At 38.7% G+C, this 19,428-nt stretch overlaps 1 protein-coding gene across 4 annotated transcripts in view; it reads left to right on the top strand.

Moving 5' to 3' along the window:
- Positions 1 to 19,428, top strand: part of FERMT2 (FERM domain containing kindlin 2) — a 101,393-nt gene that overhangs the window by 65,919 nt on the left and 16,046 nt on the right. For 2 of the 4 annotated variants that reach the window (XM_007986714.3, XM_007986713.3), the window contains exons 5-10: positions 10,660 to 10,692; positions 11,022 to 11,247; positions 11,353 to 11,455; positions 14,134 to 14,241; positions 17,430 to 17,564; positions 18,544 to 18,593. In XM_007986714.3, coding sequence (XP_007984905.1) covers positions 10,660 to 10,692; positions 11,022 to 11,247; positions 11,353 to 11,455; positions 14,134 to 14,241; positions 17,430 to 17,564; positions 18,544 to 18,593 — 655 coding nt within the window. The remainder of the gene's footprint in view (positions 1 to 10,659; positions 10,693 to 11,021; positions 11,248 to 11,352; positions 11,456 to 14,133; positions 14,242 to 17,429; positions 17,565 to 18,543; positions 18,594 to 19,428) is intronic. The other 2 variants (XM_007986716.3, XM_007986715.3) reach the window with 1 other exon arrangement.

The following is a 19,428-nucleotide window of genomic DNA, read 5'->3' as shown; positions in this document are numbered from 1 at the left end:
GGAATCCTTCTGTCATAAGTCAGCAGACTTTTCTGGGTTTGGTATTGTTATCCTGTGTTCTTCCCTGCTAATGTGAGCTCACTGCATGAAGGGGCTGTCTCACCTTTTTGTCACCAGAATCTAACTCAGCATATGGCATTCAGCAGGCATGCAGGTAATATCTGTTGGGAAGCTAGGTGGCTAATTAATTAGGTTATATTGTTCTTTAATTGTGGGCATATACCTGGACTGAACATTGCAGTTTCCCATGTTTCCATCAGCCACAATTTATAAATCCATTACTTAGGATGGGTCCCTTTAGCAAATATCTAAATTAATCTTACTAATTTAGTTCATTCTGGTTTTTTAAATTCTGAGATGGTGATGATGATGATACTAGTAATGAAAGCAACACTTACAGAGCACTTACTGTGCAGTGCCCACTTTACCCATGGAAACCCATCTAATTTTCACTACAGCTCTTTGCAGTAGATTCTGTTAATACCCACATTTTGAGGATAAGGATAAGAAATTATGGCACAGTAAAAAGTCTTCTAAGGTCACAAATCTTGTAACTTTTCTGTATTTATGTACTGATTGCATTTTGAAAGATACAAAGAGATAAGACAATCCTTACTCTTAAGTAGTTTATAGGTTAGTGGAAAAACAGTTACTATACTTAAGGAGGTAATATGTAAATATTAAATGACTTTTATAGAAGATAATCTTTTTGAAATTCAGAAAACAGTTCCAAACAAAGTTTGTGAATTCAGCTTTTAAGTTCCAGTGGTCAGGTTTTTGATGGGAAAAGGCAGTCCAAGCAGAAAGAATGATCCTAACAAAGAACATCCTTGCAAAAACACAAGATGTGAATAAATGAGTTGAGCCAGTTTATGGGGGAGAGACCTCCCAGCTCCTTCAGGATAACATTGGAACATATTTAACAGCAGACGATGGAATTCAGGCTAGGGCATTGTAGAACCATTGGTTTCTGAATATTTTACAAAATTATCAAATCATTATTGTAGAAAGAGTATCAAATTTACTTCCAGTAAGTAATTTGTACAGGAGGGAATGTGGGGAAGGGTTGCTGATACTGGTGGAAGCCTGTGGGTTGAGGAGGAGGTAAAAGAGAATAAAAGGGGCCGGTCGCAGTGGCTTACGCCTGGAATCCCAGCACTTTTGGAAGGCTGAGGTGGGTGGATCACGTGAGTTCAGGAGTTCAAGACCAACCTGGCCAACATGGTGAAACCCCATCTCTACTAGATATACAAAATTAGCCAGGCATGGTGGCGGGTACCTATAATCCCAGCTACTCTGGAGGCTGAGGCAGGAGAATCGCTTGAACCCGGGAGGCAGAGGTTGCAGTGAGCCGAGATTACGCCACTGCACTCCAGCCTGGGCTACAGAGCAAGAATCTGTCTCAAAAAAAAAAAAAGAGAATAAAAGATTATGTCCATGTGATATTGTGACATAGTAAGAAATATATATAGTCGTGTGCTGCATAGTGATGTTTTGGTCAATAACAGATCATATGTATGACGGTAGTCCCATAAGATTATAATACTGTCTTTTTTTTTTTTTTTTAGACGGAGTCTCGCTCTCGCCCAGGCCGGAGTGCAGTGGCGCTGATCTTGGCTCACTGCAACCTCCGCCTCCTGGGTTCAAGCGATTCTCTTGCCTCAGCCTCCTGAGTAGCTGGGATTACAGGCGTGCACCACCACACCTGGCTAATTTTTTGTGTTTTTAGTAGAGATGGGGTTTCACCATGTTGGTCAGGATGGTCTCGAACTCCTGACCTCGTGATCAATCCACCCACCTTGGCCTCCCAAAGTGCTGGGATTACAGGTGTGAGCCACTGCGCCTGGTGTTTGTTTTGTTTTGTTTTTGAGACGCAGTCTTACTCTGTCACCCAGGCTGGAGTGCAGTGGAACTATCTTGGCTCTCTGCAGCTGAAATAGAGGCAATTCTCCTGCCTCTGCCTCCTAAGTAGCTGAGACTATAGGTGCACACCACCACACTCAGCTAACTTTTGTATTTTTAGTAGAGGGGTTTCACCATGTTGGCCAGACTGGTCTCGAACTCCTGGCCTCAAGTGATCTACCCGCCTTGGCCTCCCAAAGTGTTGGGATTACAGGCGTGAGCCACCGCACCTGGCCCTGTATTTTCACTCTACCTCTTCTATGTTTAGAGATGTTTAGATACACAGATACAGATACTTACCATTGTGTTACAGTTGCCTGCAGCATTCAGTACAGTAACATGCTGTACAGGTTTGTAGCCTGTGAGCAATAGACTGTGCCATCCATATAGCCTGGGTGTGTAGTAGGCTATACCATCTGGGCCTGTATGAGTACACTCTATGATGTTCATACAACAGTGAAATCCCTTAATGACGCATTTCGCAGAACTTGTCCCTGTTGTTAGTAGACTCATGACTGTACTAACCTTTGTCATTGCATCATTGGGCTGTTCCTGTGCTGCCCAATTTTTGGCTAGCTTGTGCCCAAGAAGAGCATCCTTACCAATTCTTACCCTCCCCAATCTTGGGCTCCCTTGTTCTTTTTCACCCAGTTCCCTTTTCACCCAGACTGCAGCTGCTTTTATTTCTGCTCTGTGTACCATTCCTCAGTTCTTTCCTTTCAGATGCTTGACCTTTGGACAGCTTTGAATGTCCTAAGGGACATTTGTGGCCTCTTTATTTGTAAGAGATCCTTTTCAGAAAAAAAAAAACAATATTTTTATTAAAACATTGCTGTTACTGACAACCACATTTATTGAGCAACTTCTTGTCCAAAACACTACATGTAATATATTTAATCCACACAGTTAAATATATTAATTGAGTAATTCTGAAAAATCGGTAGCCTGAGAAGAGAAACCCAGAGTGGCTAAATCACTTGTCTGGAAGCTGATCCCTGGTAACTGGTAGAGCTGAGCTGTAAGCCCAGGCTCATCCCGCTTCCAAGCTAGAGCTTACACCATTGCACTTTGCACACACCCGTCTCCTTCCCCCTTCTATCCCTCACGAGTACATACAGACCCATAATTTTAGCAAATATGTCAGTGGTCACGGATGCCACAATCTAGCTTTTATTTAATTTTTGTAGCCTTGTTTACCTTAAAGAAAAAAAAAAGTTAAAATTTAAATTCTCTAACAAATCTTTAATACTGTACTCTACATGAGTAGTGGCAATCTGAATCATCCCATATCAATAGAAGTGATAAGCTGAATGTTTCTATAAGTCTTAGAGTTAGAATTTGGAAAGCTGAGGAGGTTTTGTTGCCCAGAAACCATGGGTGAACACCAGTATGCATAGAAATTCTTGAGAGTATGCTGGTCCAGGAAGCAGGAAATCTTAAAATTTTTACATCATACAGAAATGGCTAGAAGCAAACCCTGTGACTGTGAAAAATAAAATTATCAGCTTAGATCTTACAAAACAAAATGACAAGAAGCTACTAGTAGATTTGGAAGCACTGGATAATTTTGTAATAGTTCCAGAACTTACTAATTGTTGCTTCTGTTCCCTTCAGCTTGGTGATAACGACAAAATGTAGGAAAGCTGATTAGTATATAACTTAAGCTAATGAATAATCATGATTGAGTTAGCATCAGTATTTTCAATGAATTCTTAAGCTGGGCTGCCTTGATTAAGACATAGTAATTTAGATTGAACAACCCACTAATACTTTTTCTTTTAGAAGTCACAGCTAATACGAATACTAATCCATATTTTAAAAATACTTTTGTTTGGTAGTAAAGTGGGTTGCAAACCAAAATCATAAATAAGCCTTATGGTTTGTTTTTCCTTTTGGCTGTCTCTGATTTTTAATGGTTAGAGAGTAGTGTATACTGTTGATATAAACAGAATAAATATATGAATTTATATTCTAGGAGAAAATTTAGCCACATAGAAATAAAAATATATAATGTCAGGTTTTCCCTCCTCCATGGTCAACAATTTCAAAATAGTAAATAAGTTATAGGGGCTGGATGAGGTAGCATGCCTATAATCCCAGCACTTTGGGAGGCCGAGGCGGGCAGATCACCTGAGGTCATTAGTTCGAGACGGGCCTGACCAACATGGAGAAACCCCGTCTCTACTAAAAACACAGAAACTTAGCCGGACGTGGTGGCACATACCTGTAATCCCAGCTACTCGGGAGGCTGTCTTGAACTCAGAAGGTGGAGGTTGCAGTGAGCCAAGATCATGCCATGTCACTCCAGCCTGGGCAGCAAGAGCAAAACTCCATCTCAAAATTTAAAAAAAAAAAGTAAATAAGTTATAAGTATTATTGAATACATAATCTTTCACTTGATCGCCACAAAACAAAATACCAGCAGTTTTGGTGATGTCTTCATTTTACTTATGAGGAAATAATTCTACAAGGGTTAAGTAATTTTCCAAGGTCACAAAGCTAATAAGGAATAGAGCTAGAATTCACATCCAGGCTCCAATGCTCATGCCTCTAACCATTAAGTAACACCATCTCTCCAATTCTTTTTTTTTTTTTTTTTTTAAGAGACCCTGTGTTGCCCAGGCTGGTCATCAACTCCTGGCCTCGAGTGATCCTTTCACCTCAGCCTCCCAAAGTGCTAGATTATGGGCGTGAGCTACTATGCCTGGCCATAATATTTATTTTATGAATTATAATAGGAATGTTTGCTAAATTTTTTCTTTCTTTCTTTTTAAGGGACAGGGTCTTGCTATGTTGCCCAGGCTGGTCTCAGACTTCTGGGCTCAAGTGATCCTCCTCCCTCCGCCTCCCAAGTAGCTGGGACTACAGGCGCATGCCAGCATGGCCAGCTAATTTTTGTATTTTTTGTAGAGATGGGGTTTTGCCATGTTTCCCAGGCTGGTCTCAAGCAATCCTTCTGCCTTGGTTTCTCAAAAGTGCTGGGATAGCTATTCAGGAGGATGAGACAGGAGAGTCACTTGAACCCGGGAGGCGGAGCTTGCAGTGAGCCAAGATCGCACCATTGCACTCCAGCCGGGGTGACAGAACGAGACTCCATCTCAAAAAAAAAAAAAAAAAAAAAAATGCTGGGGTTACAGGTGTGAGCCACTGCACCTAGCCTCAAAACATTTTTTTAAAAACTATTCTTTTAAGTACAAAAGTATCACATGGTTATGGTAAATATTCAAATATTACATAATTATGTATTTTTTTTCCTAACAAAAGTAGGACTGTGTTATACACACATTGTGTTTTCTCACTCAATGATACATGCTGATGGACCTCTTCCTTTTTTTTTTTTTTTTTTAAGATGGAGTCTTGCTCTGTTGCCCAGGCTGGAGTGCAGTGGTGCAATCATGGCTCACTGCAAGCTCCACCTCCTGGGTTCATGCCATTCTCCTGCCTCAGCCTCCCGAGTGGCTGGGACTGCAGGCGCCCGCCACCACACCCTGCTAATTTTTGTGATTTTAGTAGAGATGGGGTTTCACCTTGTTAGCCAAGATGGTCTTGATCTCCTGACCTCGTGATCCGCCTGCCTCGGCCTCCCAAAGTGCTGGGATTACAGGCGTGAGCTACCACACCTGGCTGGACCTCATATTTTTTAATTACAAAATTTATACATTAATACAGTCTCTTTATCATAAACTCAAGTAATGTAAAAAATTTATTAAACTTAAGGTGAGTTCCTTTTAAACTTATTCCCTGGCTACTCCTTCTCAAGAGGGAGCCATTTCTTGATTACTACATATAACGAGATTGTAAGTTTGGAGTCCAGCTCAACAATACCCTTTCTGTGTGTTTATACGCACATGCGGGTGTAAGATTTGCATATCTAGTCTTATTTTAATAACATAAATGAGATCCTAATATGTATTTAATGCTCTGCAATTTGATTTTTGGTGCTCAATGTTTTGGTGATTTGTGTCAAAGTAGAGAAGTCTCCGTAGTTCTTATAAATGACTTCAGAGTTTTACCTATATAAAAACTGTATTTATCTGTTTTTCTACCTAGGTGGTATCTAATTTTTTTGTCACATGTATCCCAGAGCTGGGCATTGTGGTGTGCACCTGTAGTCCTAGCTACTTAGGAGGCTGAGACAGGAGGATCTCCTGAGCCCAGGAGTTCAACCTGGGTGCTCACACCACTGCATTTCAGCCTGGGCAACAGAGCGAGACCCTATCTCTAAAAAAAAACCTGTATGTGTAGATACATATATATCTATATACTATATCACACACATTCTCTCTCTCTCTCTCTCTCTCTCTCTCTCTCTCTCTCTCCCCCCCCCGCCCCCAGAAAGTTTCTGTGGTTTGTACTTCCATCAGCAGTATATGAAAATGCCTTGTTTCCTACATTCTGCTCAATATTGAAATGTTGTAAATCTGTATTTTTGCCAGTTTGACAATAAGTAGTATCTCAGTTATTTTGCGTTTCCCTGATAAATACTAGGATAGTTTAGTAATTTATATGTTTATTAGCCATTTCTATTTTATTTTCAAATGATAGATTTTTTGTTTAATTTATATTTTTGTTTTTACCGATATTAAAATTTTAATGTGTTACTTCCCTTTATATACTGGCATTTTGTTTGTGGCCTTTTTTAAAAAAAAAACCATATTGTTTTACATTTTTATGTGGTCTTATATCTGTTAGCCATTTACTTTATAGTTCTAGGTTTACTCTTGCTTGGGAAAATTTTCTCAAAATATAAAAATAATACCATAAAAATCCTTTTAATAAAATATGGTATAAGATAGGTATTTTGGTGAAAATTTTGTACAATTTATTGCTTTAGTACTCTTTTTAAAAATATGTAATTTATAATCAGGTAAATTTTACTGTGTTAAAATATAGCAATATTTAGGAGTTTGATTATATCGGGTTTTAAATATCTACAGTAGGTGGACTCAGACTGTAGTGCTTTTTGAACTCTTTATTTCTCCTCCTTATAGTTTTTATGTTCTCTTTCCATGTTGTTTAGTAAGCTCATATTTTGTTGCTAAATCTGCTACTTTATCTGAGTCTTTACTAGTTTTCTGCCTCAGATGTATTTTAAACCAGGCATTCAGGAAAACAACTTAGTTGGGATTCTCTCTGAACCGCGACTGAGGAATTTAAAATACCCATACCCTCTGACCCAGCAGTGCTGCTAGAATTGGGAAATAACTACACAAATGTTTATTGAAGCATTGGTTTGCAATAATGACATTAGTAACAGAATTTTTTTTTTTTTTTTTTTTTGAGACAAAGTCTCGCCCTGTAACCCAGGCTGGAGTGCAGTGGCGTGATCTCAGCTCACTGCAACCTCTGTCTCCTGGGTTCAAGCGATTCTCCTGCCTCAGCCTCCCAAGTAGCTGCGACTATAGGTATGCACCACCACACCCAGCTTATTTTTTATATTTTTAGTAGAGACAGAGTTTCACCATGTTGGCCAGGCTGGTCTTGAACTCCTGACCTCAGGTGATCCGCCCGCCTCAACCTCCCAAAGTGCTGGGATTTACAGGCGTGAGCCACCTTAATAGTAACAGAATTTTAAAAAATATGTGCACACCAATTGGGAATGGCTTACATACGTTATAGTACATGGAGGCAGTGTGTAGCCTTACGGGTAGACTGGCTGGGTTTGTTTGTTTGTTTGTTTGTTTGTTTGTTTTGAGACAGAGTTTCACTCTTGTCACCCAGGCTGGAGTGCAATGGTGCAATCTCTTATTGCAACCTCTGCCTCCCGAGTTCAAGCGATTCTCCTGCCTCAGCCTCCCAAGTAGCTGGTATTACAGGCATGCCGCCACCACGCCTGGCTAATTTTTTTTTTTTTTTTTAGTAGAGGCCGGGCTTCACCACGTTGGCCAGGCTGGTCTCGAACTCCTGACATCAGGCAATCCGCGCATTTCGGCCTCCCAAAGTGCTGGGATTACAGGCTTGAGCCACCGCGCCTGCCCAGACCGGCTGATTTATAGCTTGGCTGCACCCTACTTGCTCTTGACCTTGAACAAGTTATTTGACCGTGCTTTGCCTCAGTTTCCTCCTCTGAAGTGAGAATAATAGAGTTGTTGTGAACACTAAGTGAGTTATTATCACATAGTGCCTACAGAACAAATAAGAACAATGAAGTGATTAAGTATGAATTGAAGAAGATACAAACTGTAGGAAGTTGAAAGGGAGATTTGGGTGGGTGGCTGATTCTATTAAATGTGTGACTGTATTTGTTTCTTCTCGAATTGCTATAAGGAAATACCTGAGACTTGGTAACTTAGAAGAAAAGAGGTTTAATTGGCGCACAGTTCTGCAGGCTGTCCAGGAAGCATAGTGGCATCAGTTCCTGGGGAGGCCTCAGGAAACTTACAATTACAGTGGAAGGCAGAGGAGGAGCCAGCACTTCACGTGGCTGGAGCAGGAGGTAGGGGTGGGAGGGGGGAGGTGCCACGTACTTTTAAACAACCAGATCTCATGAGAAGTCACTCACTGTACAGTACCAAGGGGGGATGGTGCAAAACCATTATGAGAACTCCACCCCTGTGAGCCCGTCACCCTCCACCAGGCCTCTCCTCCAACATTGGGGATTACAATTAGACATGCGATTTGGGCAGGGAAACAGATCCAAACCATTATCAGTGATTTAGGGGGAGTATCTTTTCTATATTAGAAACTTTATAAAGCAAATTGTCCATTCTAACTTGACTCAGTTTTGGATAGGAATTATAAGCACACCAGGTGCACATTTTCAGTATTCTGACATTCTTTGTAACAGATTTATTTAATAGATCGTTGAAATAAACAAGACTTTGCCTAGAAGTTAATGTTTTTTTCACACTTTATCTACATGCGCACACTCTGTAGCAGAAATACCCTTTGCCCAACTGAGTTGGAGTAATGTGTTGAACCCATTTATAAGTGTGGGGTGCCCAGTTAATCCTTTCAAAAGATGTCACACAATTTTAATTTTGAAAAATACCTGTCTAGTTTAAAGATCTAGCTTTTAAAGCCCCAGGACTAACGATCCCAGTGTTCTTTAAATGCTGATAAAGAGTTCACAGCTTTGCTTCGTGTTTTAGGATTAACAGTGTTCGGATTTTAGAGGGTTTTTTGTTGTTGTTTTTTGAGATAGAGTCTTTCTTTGTTGCCTAGGCTGGAATGCATTGGCTCAATCTTGGCTCACTGCAGCTCTTGCCTCCCGAATAGCATGCACCACCACTCCTGGCTAATTTTCCTATTTTCACCATGTTGGCCAGGCTGGTCTCGAACTCCTGACCTCAAGTAATCCACCTGCCTCGGCCTCCCAAGGTGCTGAGATTACAGGCGTGAGCCACCACACCCGGCCTAGATTTTACAAGTGTTTTTAGTACTAACATTGGAAGAACACATGTCAGGGACATCAAATCAAATGTCTAGCAAGAGATTACATATTTTCAGTAAACACTGTTTTTTTTTTACTTTGCCTTTGCTTCCTAGACTAGGTCATGACAGCTACAAAAATCTCTAGCATTAGCACCACTTTTTCACTGGTAGTGTTTCTATCATTGCATGGGGAGAAGAGTTATATAATAGTAAGAAAGGGCCAGGCGCGGTGGCTCACGCCTGTAATCCCAGCACTTTGGGAGGCCGAGGCAGGCGGATCACAAGGTCAGGAGATCGAGACCACGGTGAAACCCCATCTCTACTAAAAATACAAAAAATTAGCCGGGCGTGGTGGCGGGCGCCTGTAGTCCCAGCTACTCCGGAGGCTGAGGCAGGAGAATGGTGTGAACCCGGGAGGCGGAGCTTGCAGTGAGCCAAGATTGCGCCACTGTACTACAGCCTGGGCAACAGAGCAAGACTCCGTCTCAAAAAAAAAAAAAAAAATAGTAGTAAAGGAGATGGATTCCTAAGCTTAACCCTAAATTTAGGGAATGGAAAAGCTATTTTCTGTACATTGTTGAATAGTGTTATACCTATTACACATTTTGTTTTGAAAAATTATGACTACAGGACAAATTATAATTTAACAGAGCTAGGACTTGGGGGAGCCGCTTGTACTTAATGTCATTCTGAACATTTTTAAATGCCTTAAATTCATCTCCTTAATTTTTGTAGTTTAAATAAGCACATACCATCAGTTGACTAATGTAACAAATATTTATGTAGCCTCTACTATATGCCTAGCCCTAATACTAAGAAATCAGAAGATAAATAAGGCAATATCCCTTCCTTTTGGGATTTGACTATTAAATATATCTCTGTTAGACTCTTTCTAGGGCAAACTTTTATCTACTCTTTTGCATTAATACTTTATTTGTTGTGTCCTAGAACTTAAAAAAAAATACTTTATTCGTAAATCTGTTGAAACCTGTTTATTCACTGAGAAGACATTACCATTAAATTATTTTTAATTTATATGAATGAATTCAGTTCTATTGTGTTACCTTAAAATTATATGGATTTCAAATGGTGGTAAAAGTTGTAGACATGTTTGTCACTATGTGCTTGACTAGAGCACAACTTCATTCTTTTAAGTTGAACAAAAAAAAACCTGGTTTACTTAGGCTGTAGCTTCTAAGGTTCTCTTAAATCCACTTGAAATGTGTACTCTGAAATCCACTTGAAATGTGTATTTCAGTTTATGATTCACAATTAGGGAAAATCTGTTTTTTCTTTTTCTCATTTTCTTTTCATTCTTTTGTTTCTGTCCTCTGTTGTTGCCTTTCCTTTACCTTCTGAATTCCTTTCTTTCCTTTCCTATAGGCACTGATGTTCTTTACATTGGCCCTCTGAAAGGTGAGCCTTGCCACAATTTAAAGACAAAAAATGTTGGTCTGTCTGCTTCAGCTATATCCTTATTTTCTAATTCTCTTGAACTGATTTTTTTCCCCCAAAATTTCTGCCAACTTAATTATATTCTTAAGGCTTTGTTAATACGTATTTTGATGTTATAAAAGGAGAATTAATTACACATGTTCTCATAACAGGTAAAATAATATACTAAGCTTTCCTTTCAGAATAAAACTTTTGTTTCACAATGTGCTTTTTGTCATAGTATGTGTTGTTATTGAAAACTAAGATTCTGTATTGCATACTTACTACCTGTTTTTCATGTTACTTATTAGGAAGTATATATTCAAGCCCAGGACTGTATAGTAAAACAATGACCCCCACTTACGATGCTCATGATGGAAGCCCTTTGTCACCAACTTCTGCTTGGTTTGGTGACAGTGCTTTGTCAGAAGGCAATCCTGGTATACTTGCTGTCAGTCAACCAATCACGTCACCAGAAATCTTGGCAAAAATGTTCAAACCTCAAGCTCTTCTTGATAAAGCAAAAATCAACCAAGGGTAAGTTTTAAGATGTAGATAATATTGAATTTCTTTATCCAACTAGAGGTAGAAATGTTGTCTTAATTCTATGTTGTTTTCTTCCACTATTCTTAATTTGTCCAGATGGCTTGATTCCTCAAGATCTCTCATGGAACAAGATGTGAAGGAAAATGAGGCCTTACTGCTCCGATTCAAGTATTACAGCTTTTTTGATTTGAATCCAAAGGTACCGAGGGTTTAAAGGGATCTTTTTTCCCCCATTTATTTGTTTTGTTCATATGGATGTTTGTTTTTGGAAGTTGGTGGCATAAGGAATTATTTGTATATAGGAAATCTTGAATAATTATTAAAAACCCAAACCTTTAGGCAAAGGTATTTGTATTTTAAATACGTCTATTTTAGTAGGTTGGCAGCATAACTAAACCTTTTTTATTGTTGTTATTAAGATAATGAAACTTTTGGTTGATTTGGTTTTGTTGTTTTTTGTTTTTGTTTTTGTATTTTTTAATCTCTAAGCTCTTAATGTGGCATGATTTGTATTTTAAAGGTACTCGTTTGGTACTATAGAATTGACAAACTTTAGGCCGGGTGCGGTGGCTCACGCCTGTAATCTTAGCACTTTGAGAGCCCAAGGTGGGCGGATCACGAGGTCAGGAATTCAAGACCAGCCTGGCCAACATGGTGAAACCCCGTCTCTACTAAAAATACAGAAATTAGCCAGACATGGTGGTGCGTGCTGGTAATGGCAGCTACTCGGGAGGCTGAGGAAGGAGAATCGCTTGAACCTGGAAGGTGGAGCTTGCAGTGAGCCGAGATTGTGCCACTGCACTCCCACCTAGGCAACAGGGCAAGACTCCATCTCAAACAAACAAACAAAAAAAGAATTGGCAAAGTTCATTTTTAAAATTTAAGACCTCTCTTCAACTCTATTTAAGTAAAAGAAAAGTTTCAGAAAGATTACCTTTTCAATTACTGTTAGATTACTAATTACGTGCCAAAAGATGTTGCTTCAAAAAAAAAGGTTTTTTCTTGAGACAGGGCCTCATTCTGTCCCCCAGGCTGGATGCAGTGGCATGATCATGGCCCACTGCAACCTCAAAGTCCTGGACTCAAGCCATTCTCCCACGTCAGCCTCCCAAGTAGCTGGGACTGTAGGCTCACCCAGCCATACCTGGCTAACTTTATTTTCTGTAGAGACAGAGTCTCACTTTTTCATCCAAGCCGGTCTCAAAACTCCTGGGCTGAAGTCATCCTCCTGCCTCAGCCTCCCAAAGTGCTGGGACTACCGGCCTGAGCCACCATGCCCAGCCAGATTTTTCTTAGGTCTACATATTTTTCCTCTGTAACAGGCAAACACTGTTATTTGTCTTTACTATGATTGGTATTACCTCTGCTACCATAGTACTTCACTTTTCTGGTAAGATTTAACTTTGCTATAAATATCTGGAGCTTTTTTCCCCCGTGGAAAACACTTGGCACAGAGGTTTGAATCTTCTCTTTCAGCCTGAGGGAAAAAACCTGTCTTGGCTACCCTCTCATCCTTTTCAAGTTTAGACTATAGTCTAGATTTTAATGTTATGTTTATCATCTTTTATTATGTGCTTAAGTAATTCTTTATACAACAGTAAAATCTCTGTAATAAAATTATAGAAAATAATTTTAATTCATTTTCAGGCCACATCTTATCTACTTTTAGTAAAGCCAAAGCTACTTTGGGAATAGTTAACATTTGTGAGGGGAGTAGAGATGTATTTTGTCAACATTCTGAAATACATATTGAGCATTCCTAATTTGAAAATGTAGAGTGCTCCACAAGCTAAAACTTGTGAGGGCTGACATGATGCTGAAAGGATATGCTCATTTTGGATTTCTATGTTAGGCACACTCAACTGGTATAATGGAATATTCCAACATCTATACAAATTCTAAATTCAAAACAGAAGGTCTCAAGCATTCTGGATAAGGAATACTCAAATCTATAGTATTCTTAAGGCATTACTATTGACTTTTATTTATATAATTAAATGGATAATTGAATAACATATAAGTAAACATTTTCCACAAGTATATTTGCCCTGTATTTTGCATACTTAAAATAACTGCTGTTTCCACGGACTTGCCACTTTATCTGGGTATGCTTCTCCACAGTGAACAAAATGTTCCCCAAAATAATTTGCTTTCTGATTACATTTTAGTATGGCAAGTTGCAGTAACGACACTGAAAAATAATTGGTAGTTCTGCCTTACTTTAATGTCATCAAATTAGATTTCTTATGTTAAAGGCTATAATGTCTAGTGGTTATTTCCCTGAAAAATAACATACAGGATCTACTTTTAATACAGGAAAATCAATTATTCTCTGTCATATTTTAATGTCTTTTTTTTTTTTGTGAGACAAGTCTTGCTCTGTCGCCCAGGCTAGAGTGCAGTGGTGCGATCTCGGCTCACTGCCAGCTCCCCCTCCCAGGTTCACGCCATTCTCCTGCCTCAGTCTCCCGAGTAGCTGGGACTATAGAGCACCCGCCACCACACCCAGCTAATTTTTTTTTTGTAGTTTTAGTAGAGACAGGGTTTCACCGTGTTAGCCAGGATGGTCTTGATCTCCTGATCTCGTGATCCTCCTGCCTCAGCCTCCCAAAGTGCTGGGATTACAGGCGTGAGCCACTGTGGCTGGCCTTTAATGTCATTTTTAACAGAAAATTAGATGTGGGCATATATATGCATGACTGACCCTATAGGTATCCTTCTAATAATACTTGATTGTAAATAAAAATTCTTGCTTGTAAATTAAAATCCCAGGAAAAAAAAAGTATTAAATTTTTCTTGTCAATTGAATATTCAGAGTTTGAAATTTTTCAATGGTAAAGGTTATATATTACAAAGTAACTATTTCTCTTGCTGCAGTATGATGCAATCAGAATCAATCAGCTTTACGAGCAGGCCAAATGGGCCATTCTCCTGGAAGAAATTGAATGCACAGAAGAAGAAATGATGATGTTTGCAGCCCTGCAGGTAGTTGAAAGGTCTAGGAAATGGGACCTATTCGGGTAAAGGGTAGGGAGGTATTTTTAAACAGTAAAGTGGAATAGTAATTCCAGTAACATTTCACAAGACAGAATTTTTGCCATTAAGAAAGTGAGCAGACACTTAGGAAAGCAAAACAAATACATTTTAGTTTGATTTTTTTATCTTTTCCAAGAGTTTAGTGGTATACTTAAGTACTTTTCTCTATTTTGTAGGAAAAAAATTATCCTCTCACCCCCAAATATATATCTGATCAAAGCTCCTCAGTTTTTCCTTGGAAAGAAAATATTTATTAAAAATCAGATTTCTGAAATCTAATCTGAAGCTTACCTACATAATTTCATAAATAGCTGGGGATGATACAACACATGATAAAATGGGCTGTAGCACAGCAATACTTTTAGGTGATAAAATTTAGAGAGACTAGTGGAACCAAACCTTTTTCTACAGTGATAATTCTTAAGTAGATAACTGACAAGCTTCCTTAGATTAAACCAGTTTTTTCATATGTGGTTCTTACATGCCACCTCCTTCAGAATTATAGGGGAGCTTATTTAAAAATTGTCCACTTCATTAATAACTTTAAGGTGGCATCCACACGTCCACATTCTTACAGATACTGAGGTCTGGTGACCAAATTAATTCATCTTTCTTAAATTTCAGATACCCGAGTAATGCTTTGGCAAGTATTCCCGGTTATGACGGGATTCTAGGTTCAGCCTAAAGTCCTGATGAAGTTGGTGTTCTATAAATAACAGAAGTACAGGAAGCAGAGTTGACATTCAGCTGAAGAACTTTTCACTGTAGAAAGGATTTTGTTTTTCCTTAGAACACAAAAATGCTCTCAGTCTTCTGGATGCCGCCTTTTATGCATCCAGAAAAGTTTTCAGTTGTGACTCAAAAAGTTGCCATTAGAAAGCAAGAATGGGGAGTGAGATTAGCCAAAAAAAAAAAAAAAAAAAAAAAGCAAAAACAGCTAATTTTCACCTTAGTTTACGTAATGAAAAGAGTGGCAAAGAAGCATAGACAAGGAAAATCCCAGGTGACAGATATTTTCTAGGGACTTGCTTAATGAGCCAATTAGGATCCTGTATTGTGTTTCCAGATAATTCTGACTCTCTGGCGAATTTCTTGAATTAAATTCTGGAGCAGTTTGTTGGGAGTCCCCTTACCTGGTTATGGCTTTCTTCCTGCATCCTTCTCACTTTGATACAGGCTCATGATTTTCTAGTGGAGGTTTTGCCAATGATAGAATAATAATACCTGTAAAATATGTGTGAAAGACCACAGATTTTATACTGTTGCTTTATTTTTGTATTAAATAGTCATGTTTATGGTTGTTTTTAAAACCAACAGATGCCTGTTATATGCGTGGCACATAGTAGGTGCTCAAAACATGTTTGTAAAATGAGAGTACACACAGTTGTGTTCTCACAAGAATGACATGATTCTGCAGCCCACCTCACCGAATGCATCGTGGACATTCTGTATCAGTACAGAAAGAACACCTCAGAAGACCATAGGTTTCAGTTCATGGAAGTGGAATGGTCTCAAAACCATAGCCCTCCAAGACCATTTTAGAATCTAGATTTAATGAGACTATTTTGGCATACAGATACCTTGAGTTGTTAGAGGCTTTCTCAGAGACTGACCCTAAGGTTGTATGAAACCATCTAGTATCAGAATAAGGAAACTGAAAGTATGGTGAGGAGGAGATGCCTAGTATTTTTTCAGACAGAGCCTGTACTCTGAAGTATACTCTCCTTGGGACATCTGGATCGTTGTGTAAAGTAAATTTACGATAGTAAAAAGAAGCAAAATAATAAAAACAAGAAGGTGGGGATAAAAAGTAAAGTAGATGAATTAGTCACATTGTTTTTAAAGCATTTAGGTCAGAGTATGTATTAAGAAATTTAAGATATCCCTTGCACTTTTGAAAGCAAAGCTGGATTTTTTAAGTGCCATTCACAGCCAGGATTTCTCCAGTATGACTCATAAGGACATTATGCATCAGAATGACCCAGAGCAGTGAGTAAAAATGCAGATCCAGGCTGGACCCCAGACTTCCTGAATCAGGATCTCTGGAGTAAACCTAAGGATCTGTATTTTTGACCAGTTCTTCACCTGGTTCTTAATATACTCTGACATTTGGGACCTGAGGACCTCAACCTCTACCTCATTTTCCGTGATTTATGAACATGGACATTTCTACCATTGTAAGATCTCATTTCAGCACAATTGAAGTAGCCAGAGACTATTCATTACCAGTCACTAAACCTTAAAACACAGAAGAACATTGGTAAGTGGCCTCAGATTAGTTCACTAAATGCTCCCATGAAATGAATGTATTAAATGAACACTTCAGACATTTGGAGCACCATTTGTTGCTTTGAAAGGTAACTGATTAAGATTTAAAGGTTCTGCTGACCTTTGTAGAAGACTTAAGGTTTAACATAAAAATCTATTAGATTATGAGTATTGGTTCTGAGTCACTTACTGAAGTATATTTAAAATCAATAACTATTCTGTATCCCAAAATTTTCCTGCCTACATATGAGTAGTCACCACTACTGACTGCTCTCTCTTCACCCCTCCCCACCCATGTATATGTGGGTATCCATGTGCGTACTCATGTACAAACATTCTTACATATGAGAATACAGAGCATTGAATCGAGGATGGGGAAAAGGTGGAGCTTTCGCTTTTGACATAGTAATGATGACTTTCTCCTGGGTAATAGGAGCAATGTACAGCATTCAGTGTTCATCCGTTTCTACAAAAGATCTTATGCATATTCTATATGTCTATTCAATATTTGTTGATAACAGGCCCTGTTACAGACACAGGGAAGATTACAGTGAAAAAAAAAATGTCAAATCTCTGTTAATGTGAAATACAGTTGAGGACAGTTAACTCTCTTAAGTCTAAGGGCCCCCAAACGATGAATTCGTTGGTATGTGTCCAAAGACCCTACGTCTTTTGGATAAATATTTATTAGCAGGTTTAGGATATTGATTTCAGGTGCCATGCCCTTTATTTCCTTTCGTTCTATTCCCAGACGCTTCTGTCTTTTCCAGTTAGGTACTGAAAAACATTAAATATAGATTCAGATAGTAATTTCATCTTAGAGTTTTACAGTTATAGCAATTATTTTAATAAAATAATTCTGGTTTCAGTATCATATCAATAAGCTGTCAATCATGACGTCAGAGAATCATTTGAACAACAGTGACAAAGAAGTTGATGAAGTTGATGCTGCCCTTTCAGACCTGGAGATTACTTTGGAAGGGGGTAAAACGTCAACAATTTTGGTAGGATGAATCTTTTTTTTACCTGCTAATTTAGCTTGAATTGATGCATTCCATTTTGTGGATTTAGGTTCAAAGTATTTGGGGGGTGGTGGAGAGAAATATTTAATGCTTTAGAGAGAGAAATCAGATGTTAATTTTTCAGGAACTTTGAGCAAAGTGGTGGTTTTGTTTTGAGACAGGGTCTTGCTCTGTTGCCCAGGCTGGAGTGCAGTGGTCACTGCATCCTCAAACTCCAGGGCTCAAGCCATTTCCAGCCTCAGCCTCCTGAGTATCTGAGACTACAAGCATGCACCACCACACCTGGCTAAATTTTTAATTTTTTTAGAGATGGGGTCTGACTCTGTTGTCTAGTCTGATCTCAAAGTCCTGGCCTTAAGCAGTGCTCCTGCCACCACTGGGAAGTTTGTTTCTAAAGTAATAATGTATTCGTCTCTAGTGCATTCAACACAGTTAGAATATATCTAATACTCTAATACTCTGCAAATTCTTCTACAAGTGGTGAGAAGACATTTCTGCAGAGGAAAATAATCTCAAGTCATGGTAAAAATCCACTTAGTGATGTGCACATTTGAAATATTACAAAAAGAAAAAAATAGATCTCGGGAAAATTGTGAAATGCTGGGTTTGGCTTTTAAGTATAGGGATTAGTTACTGCTGAAGAAACACTTTGGGCCTTTTACAATGTGCAGATTTAGATGCAGCTACAGTTTCAGCGGTATTAAAGATAACATATTCTTATGAGTTGTATCAATCGCCATTTTGATGAAAATTTTGTTAACCTTTTATGCTATTTGAAAATGCCTTTGTACCAAGAATATGGTCCATAAGACCATGTAATGTGATTGTGTTAAAATCTTTATCATCTGTATTTTATGTCGTTCTGTTTATTAAGTAAGCTAGTTCTTGATATCAGATACCAAATGTTAGAAAGAATTTCAAATATTAAAAAAAAATAAAAAAGGGTTTAACTCTCTCCTAGGGTGACATTACTTCCATTCCTGAACTTGCTGACTATATTAAAGTTTTCAAGTAAGTACAAAAAGAGGAGGGATTCCAAATATTAATGACTGTCAGTTTTATAGTCATGGTCACATTGAAACTAACTTTAAGTTTGACTAACGCATCTACTGTAAATGGATTTATCAGTTAGGTGAACACCAAATTACCATGAGAGAAAATAACCACTTTTACGAAATTAAAATCACAATGCTCATTCTTTTATCAGATAAACATTTTTCTTTTAAAAAAAGATTGTGAAATCTAGATTGCATCATACAGATGCTGAAACAGTAATACAGTGGCACAGCCCCTCTGGGCCTCAGTTGGAAGCAGTACATAACAAACTGTGTTACTGCCAGCGATTATTTCCTCGGTCAGAGCGCAAGATTCTATTGAACTCTGTTCATTTGTTCATGGAACATTGTATATAAAGTTCTAGTATATCTGATCAAGATTTGTAAACACTCTATCCAGCTGCATTCCACAGAATCAAGAGAGCTCGGCATTAAGGCAGAGAGGAGAAAAAGGAAAGGAGGTGACGTGGAAAATACTGTTTTCTACTGTATAAGATAAAACTACTCTAGAATAAAACATTTACCGTAGCTGAACATAACAACAGTTCAAAATATGGAACATTTCTGAGATAAGGGCATGATTTCAGATGCCACTACCCTACCCTTTCTCCTTCTCCCTTGACACATTTCTCATCTACCTGCACCTTAAGGTCCTTACACACCCTCATGACTGCTCTGTCATCTTCCTTCTGTGTTTGACATTGGAGTGGCAAGTTAATGTCACCATTGGAATTTACCCTGGAGAAAGCAGCACTTCCCCCACTTTCAGTCCTGCCAGGTAAACTTGCATC

Source organism: Chlorocebus sabaeus, chromosome 24 (genome assembly GCF_047675955.1).
Source record: "Chlorocebus sabaeus isolate Y175 chromosome 24, mChlSab1.0.hap1, whole genome shotgun sequence".
Lineage (NCBI taxonomy): Eukaryota > Metazoa > Chordata > Mammalia > Primates > Cercopithecidae > Chlorocebus > Chlorocebus sabaeus.
This window is presented reverse-complemented; position numbering and strand designations above follow the sequence as displayed.